Below are 7500 nucleotides of genomic sequence, written 5' to 3' on the forward strand. Positions count from 1 at the left end.
AACAAATGCAGTGGAGCACTGAAAAATACCTCTTGAGCGTATGTCAAGCGTGAACGTACGAGAGAGGTTGCGAGAGATATCAACGCTTTGGTATCTTGCCCCCAGTGCTGTTTACAAATTATTTTAAGGAAATTTAGACCTTTTCTTGCTTTGTTTAGTATATAGTCAATATGATAATTCCACGAAAGCTTTGAAGAAATATAAACTCCCAAAAATTTAACATATTGTGTATATCTGATGATAGAACCATGTATTGTAAACACAGGGAGCTTTTCTGGGTCTGATCCTGTGTTAAATAGCATCATATTTGTTTTTTCTAAGGACAATGATAAGCCATTTTCCGTCATAAAGTTGCTGATTTTATCAAGTTCCCGCTGGTATATTTTCTTTATGTAATTCAGTGTCCTAGTAGGCGTTTTATTTTTCATTGTCACCTTCATCCATAAACAAATGTCATCAGCAAATTGAACCAAGACTGTATCTTTAGCTAGCTTGTTAGGTAGATCTGCTAATAATATATTGAATAAAATTGGCGAAATTACTGATCCTTGTGGTAACCCCATATGTAATTGTCTGGGGTTTGAGTAGGTGTTTCCTATTCTTACTTGTATAAATCTATCTGATAAGAAACTTCTGATATAATCATACATGTTGCCTGTGATACCGATATTTTTCAGTTTATATAAAAGTCGAGCGTGCCACACTTGGTCGTATGCTTTTTTCACATCAAAAAAAGTCGCTAGTACGTTTTTTCGCCTTGCAAACTGTTGCTTTACCTGTGTAGTCAGTTTGACTAGATGTTCTGTGGAGGATCTACCTTTTCTGAAGCCAGCTTGGTTTACAGGAATTACACTATGCTTCTCACAATAATGAACAAGTCTTTTTAGAACAATTTTTTCCATTAGTTTGCATACATGCGATGTTAAGGCAATTGGTCGATAACTGTTTTTATCTGTTCTGCGTTTGCCCTGTTTGTGTATTGGGACAACAATTGATTGTTTCCATACAAGAGGAATGTCACCATCAGACCAACATTTCTTTAAAATTAAGTGTAAGAAATCAGTCAAATTTCCAGGCAAATGTCTCAACATTTCGTTTGAAATTCCGTCTAAACCAACTGCTGTTTTTTTGCTGCTGAGATTTGAGAGACATTCCTTTATTTCATCTGGTGTTATTTCACTATTTATATATAGGTGATTTACGCTCTCTGAACCTTGGTATATTTCATTTTTCTCTTGGCTTTCTCTGAACTTTCTATTTTCTTCTGACAAACCAGTGATTCTACTGTGATTACCAAACATGTCAGCAAAAACTTCTGCCTTTTCAATATTTGAAGGTAGATCTGTATGGTCCAGTTTAATTGGGCATTGTGGTAAATATATTCCATTTTTCATTGATTTTAGTTTTTCCCATACCTTTTGCATATCTTTGTGATTGAAAACTTCATTTGTGCAGAAAGACGACCAGTACTGCCTTTTCGCTTGTGCGTTAACACTATTTGCTTTATTTTTAGCCTTTTTCATCTCTAAATGATTTGGGATGGATTGTACTTTTAAGTATATTTTGAATTTTGACTTCTTTTCTTTCTTTGCTGCTTCACAAGCCTCATTCCACCAGATATTACCAGAGTGCTTATGATCTTTAACCGATTTGTACTTGGGTATAGATTCATTTGCAGCGGTGATGACTACATTTGTAAATGTCGAATATAAACTGTTGATGTCTGTATCGTTTATGTTGCAAATTTGAAACGATGAAAGTAAACTTGTGAATTTATCCCAGTTCGCATGTCGGTAATTATATTTTGGGATCTTATCCTCGTTTGGATCTATTGACTGAGGCATTTTAGATTCAAGTCTTATTATAATAGGCAAATGATCACTATTAAGAGTGTCATCCAGTGTATTCCAGTCACATATTGGTGCCAGATCTGGTGAGATTAAAGTGAGATCTATGGCAGTTGCTCTATGACTTGGATTGTCTGGTATCCGTGTTATTCTGCCATCGTTAAGTAGGTATAAAGAAGTATCTACAATGTTTTCAATAAAACGATTGCTAGTGATCGACTGGCAGTCTTTCTCCCAAAATGGCGAGTGTGCATTGAAGTCTCCCGTGATGAGAACTTTTTTGTCCTGGTCTGTCCGTAATGTTCGAATCCACTCTGTATTAAAGTCATTTGGACCCTGAGGTAGGTATACAGAAATGACAGTTAAGAGTGAAGAATTATACTGGACTTTTACAGCACAAGAATGAATATTTGGTATATCTGGTGGAACGGGGCTGGGGCATGGAGTGTACTTGACCCCTTCTCGAATGTATATAGCTGTGCTGATTTTCTCATTGGTATCCACCTTCTGATGTAATGGCGGAAAGTAATAGTGATCAAATTTAGGAAGTTTATCTCGCTTTACATTTAGAGATTGAAGGGCTAGCAACTGGTAATTATGATTCGCCAGATGCTGCACTAAGTGATCACAGTTTGTACCAATAGATCGACAGTTCCACTGAAACACATTTAAGTTGTTGTTGACCGTCATTGCTCGAGAAAGTTCAGTGATTGTCTATTGTTGATCACAGTTCCAAAAAGTTAACTAATTTAACGCAACACAAAAAAATACATTAAACTATAATACCAAAAATAATAATAATAAAGGAATTTAAAAAAAAAAAAAAAAAAAAAAAAAAAAATATATATATATATATATATATATATATATATATATAATAATCGGTAGGTTATGAATCAATATACTAAATGAGTATGTACTAATGATTATAGTGTTTAGAACAGAGATAAAATAGTCGAACAGTACACAGCAGAGCGTCCTGGTGTTCACGTGGGAATAAACCAGATCTGAACACAAGTGAAAGTTCTCCTGGTGATCAGTACAATGACCAGTCTATCAGGTTGCTGAATGGGTTGTACCACGTAGGCTGGTGGAAGGCGGGGTAGGCGTGGTGTTGATAGTGCTGCGCTGGTCGGGCAGGTCTCCTGGGGGTCTCCCACAGCAGGTCCCTGACAGCGCGCCCCACGTTCCCTGCTAGTAGACTGGTCCCCTTCCTGGTGAGGTGCAACTTGTCCCGCAGGTGGTGATGTTTTATGTTGGTGTTTTCTATAAAGGAAATGTTCTTCACGTCATACAGATATGAAGTCAGCATGGCGTTATACAGTTGACGTTTCATTTCTGTTCGTTCGTCATTCACGACAGTAAGTTTACTTACAACGATTTTCGTTGTGGGATATTTTTTCGCCGTGTCCTTTAAGACTTGCACTAAAGATTTGCATGATTTTTCAGGATCAGCTGTTTTCAGGTCATTTATGCCACAATGGATGACCACTGCTTCGGGTTGTTGTCCCTCAGAGCCAAGTTCTTGTAGGCATTTTTGCACAGCACTCAATGTGGGGGTTCGTTTCTTTGATGCATGGAACCAATATGAGTGTCCAAGCCGATTTTTTTCTACGCCATTCATGACTGAATCGTGAAGAAGCAGGGTGTTCGGTAGTTCTTGCACGTTGTCATTTGATTTCTTTTTTGAGTTGAGAAGTTTCTTTTGTTTGGGTTTTGCGTCATTGATAGTGTCGTCAGTGGATGAGAATTTGACGTCATTTTTGGGCTTAGTTGTTTTTTCCACTCGATTCAGGCTTATTGCTTTTGCAGTCTTCCTACCTTTAGGCAACATGTGGACTTTCGATGTGGACAGCTGCTCTGGAGTGCCACAGGGATGCGATTTCACTGCCTCTGCGTATGTTGTTGGTGTTGGTGTTGCTGTTGAAAGGCAGGAGTCAGTTTGTGTCCCTGTGGTTTCCATGGGAACACTAGCCAATCTGTTGTTTTCAATTATTTTCTTTTGTTGCTCTACCGCACCCTCGAGCAGTGTGATGCGGTCACACAGCGTCAGAATCACTTCTCGTAATTCCGCAATGGCATCCGTACTCCCACACACCGCAGAAGTTGATGCCTTTATGGTGTCCGCGGTAGATTGCTCCACGGTCGGCGAAGGTGTTGCGCTCAACCGTTGCCTGTCTCGCTGTCCGTGTGTGTGTGTGTGTGTGTGTTTGTCCATGTGTGTGTGTATGTGTATGTGTGTGTGTGTCCGTGTGTGTGTGTGTGTGTGTGTGTGTTCTCTTCATAATCTTTATTATGATCATGATTACCATAACGGTAATCATGGTGGTTATTGTCATTGTCACTGTTATAATTATCAGTAGTAGTAGTTGTAGTGGCAGTAGTGTTATTGTTGTTACTACAAGAAAACAAGGCAATGCCTTAAATCTTTGTCCTTGAAATTGTGTTTTTAGTGTTGAGTGTATGAGTGTCTTTGAGTGCTGAGTCTGAGTTTTGTCTTTCAGTTTTTGAGCGTTTGGGTTGAGTGCTGTTTGTCTGAGTGTCTTTCAGTGTTGGGGAGTGATGGCCTAGAGGTAACGCGTCCGCCTAGGAAGCGAGAGAATCTGAGCGCGCTGGTTCGAATCACGGCGCAGCCGCCGATATTTTCTCCCCCTCCACTAGACCTTGAGTGGTGGTCTGGACGCTAATCATTCGGATGAGACGATAAACCGAGGTCCCGTGTGAAGCATGCACTCAGAGCACGTAAAAGAACCCACGGCAACAAAAGGGTTGTTCCTGGCAAAATTCTGTAGAAAAATCCACTTCGATAGGAAAAACAAATAAATAAAACTGCATGCAGGTAAAAATACAAAAACAAAAACAAAACAAAAAAACAAAAAAGAAGAAAAGGTGGGCGGGGGGGAGGGTGGGGGGTGGCGCTGTAGTATAGCGACGCACTCTCCCTGGGGAGAGCAGCCCGAATTTCACACAGCGAAATCTGTTGTGATAAAAAGAAATACAAATACAAATACACATATTGAGTCTTTGAGTGTGGAGTCTTCGAGTGTTAAGAGCTTGAGTGTTGTGTCTTTGAGTGTTTGAGTGTTGAGTATTGTGTCTTTGAGTGTTCAGTGTTTGAGTGTTTGGGATTTGAATGCTGAGTCTTCAGTCTGTGGGTGTTGAGTCTTTGAGTGTTGAGTCTTTGAGTGTTGAGTGCTTGACTCTTGGGTGTTCGTGTTGAGTCTTTTGAGTCTCTGTGTGTGTGTGTGTGTGTGTGTGTGTGTGTGTGTGTGTGTGTGTGTGTGTTTATTTATTGTTTATTTATTTATTTATTTATTTATTTAGTGTTGTCTGTTTGAGTATTGGGTCTTTTAAGTATCAAGTCTTTGAGCGTGGATTCTTCAAGTGTTGAGTACTTGAGTGTTGTATCTTTGTGCGTTGGGTGTTATTGTGTTGAGTGTTGGAAAGTTGAATCTTTGGGGTTTTTTTTGGTATTGAGTCTCTGAGTGTTGAGTGTTTGAGTCTTGAATGTTTGAGTGTTGAGTATTTGTATATTGAGTCTTTAGTCTTTGGGTATTGAGTCTTTTGAGTGTTTAGTGCTCGAGTTTTGAGAGTTGAGTATTTCAGTGTTGAGACTTTGAGTGTTGAGTGTTGAGTGTTTGAGTGTTGGGTCTTTTGAATGTTGAGTGTTTGAGTGTTGAGACTTTGAGTGTTGAGTCTTTGTGTGTTGAGTGTTGAATGTTTGTGTGTTGAGTTTTTGAGTGTTGAGTGTTTGAGGGTTGAGTCTTGGAGCGTTGAGTGTTTGAGTGTTGAGGTGTGACTGGCTGTGTGCAGGTGCTGGTCCCCTCCGTGGGCGCTGATGGACTTCTTAAAAGAAGTGAACATTTTTAACCAGATTTGAAGGTTTTAAACAATGGAAGTTTTTTTTAACTTTGGAGTGGAAAGTTTGAAGTGGTGACTCGTTTTAATTGGGTTTTTTGGGTTTTTTTTGTTTTTTTTTTAATCCTTGTAGTAGTTATTGACGCGGCGATAGCCTTGAGATGGCCTTAGTGGTCGGCGAGGCTCTAAGCACCATAATTTCATTTCATTTCAGGTGCTGGTCCTATGTGGGCAAGGAGTACGCATTCCGTTACCAGGAGGTGTCCACTGGAGAAGGCTGCTTTGAGGTGTGGTGTGGTGTATGGTGTGGTGTGGTGTGGTGTTTGGTGTGGTGTGGTGTGGTGTTCGTCGTGTGGTGTGGTGTGGTGTAGTGTGCGGTGCGGTGCGGTGTGGTGTGGTGTGCGGTGCGGTGCGGTGCGGTGTGGTGTGGTGTGCGATGTGGTGTGGTGCGGTGTGGTGTGGTGTTCGTGGTGTGGTGTGGTGCGGTGTGGTGTGGTGTTCGTGGTGTGGTGTGGTGCGGTGTGGTGTGGTGTGGTATGGTGTGGCGTAGTGTGGTGTGATGTTCGTGGTGTTGTGTGGTGTTGTGTAGTGTGGTGTGATGTGCGGTGTGGTGTGTGGTGTGGTGTGGTGTTGGTGGTGTTGTGTGTATGTTGTGTGATGTGTGGTGTGTGGTGTGATTTGTGATTCGGTGTGATTTGTGTGGTGTGGAGTGGTGTGGGGTGGTGTGGTGTGATTTGTGTGATGTGTGTGGTGTGGGGTGGTGTGTGGTGGTGTGGTGTGTGTGGTGGTGTGGTGTGATTTGTGTGATGTGTGTGGTGTGGGGTGGTGTGGGGTGGGGTGGTGTGTGTGGCGGTGTGGTGTGATTTGTGTGATGTGTGTGGTGTGTGGTGGTGTGGTGTGATTTGTGTGATGTGTGTGGTGTGTGGTGGGGTGGTGTGATTTGTGTGATGTGTGTGGTGTGTGGTGGTGTGGTGTGATTTGTGTGATGTGTGTGATGTGTGTGGTGTGGTGTGATTTGTGTGATGTGTGTGGTGTGGTGTTGTGAAAGTGAACTGCTGTTGTCTTCCTTCTTTAACTGGTGTGGTGTGGTAACCACCATTGTTATTGTCATCATCGCCATCATCATCATCATTGTTATTACCATCATATCACCACAACCATCAGCATCAGCATCACTATCACCATCACCATCATCACCATTGTTATTATCATCATCATCACCATGATTTTTATAATCATCATCATCATAATTGTTATCATCACCATCACCATCATCATCACCATCGTCGTCGTCATCATCATCATCATTGTTATTGTCATCATCACCATCATCATCATAACTGTTATTATCATCACCACCACTATCGTCATCATCATCACCTTCATTGTCATCGCCATCATCATCATTGGTTAGTTTTTTTGTTTGTTTTTTCATCACCATCACCACCACCACCACCCACCACCATCGTCATTGACGACGTCATCATCATGACGTCATCATCATCATCATCATCATCATCATCACTGTGACGTCATGACGGCCGCCAGTTCGGCACCTTGCTGCACGAGCTGGGCCACGCCATCGGCTTCTGGCACGAGCACTCTCGGCCCGACCGGGAGGCCTTCATCCGCGTGCACCCGGAGCGCGTGCGGCCAGGGGAGGAGTTCAACTTCAAGGTGGAGTCCTGGGGGCAGCTGGACAACAAGGGTGTACCCTACGACGTGGGCTCCATCATGCACTATGGATCCACAGTCAGTGTGTGTGTGGGGGAGTGTGTGGGTGGGGTGGGGGGTC

At 42.0% G+C, this 7500-nt stretch overlaps 1 protein-coding gene across 1 annotated transcript in view; it reads left to right on the forward strand.

The window, feature by feature from the left end:
* LOC143291028 (zinc metalloproteinase nas-37-like) overlaps window positions 1–7500 on the forward strand; it is a 25275-nt gene that overhangs the window by 6126 nt on the left and 11649 nt on the right. The window contains exons 3-4 of the mRNA XM_076600614.1: window positions 5920–5992; window positions 7254–7457. Coding sequence (XP_076456729.1) covers window positions 5920–5992; window positions 7254–7457 — 277 coding nt within the window. The remainder of the gene's footprint in view (window positions 1–5919; window positions 5993–7253; window positions 7458–7500) is intronic.

Source organism: Babylonia areolata, chromosome 16 (genome assembly GCF_041734735.1).
Source record: "Babylonia areolata isolate BAREFJ2019XMU chromosome 16, ASM4173473v1, whole genome shotgun sequence".
Taxonomy (NCBI): Eukaryota; Metazoa; Mollusca; class Gastropoda; order Neogastropoda; family Buccinidae; genus Babylonia; species Babylonia areolata.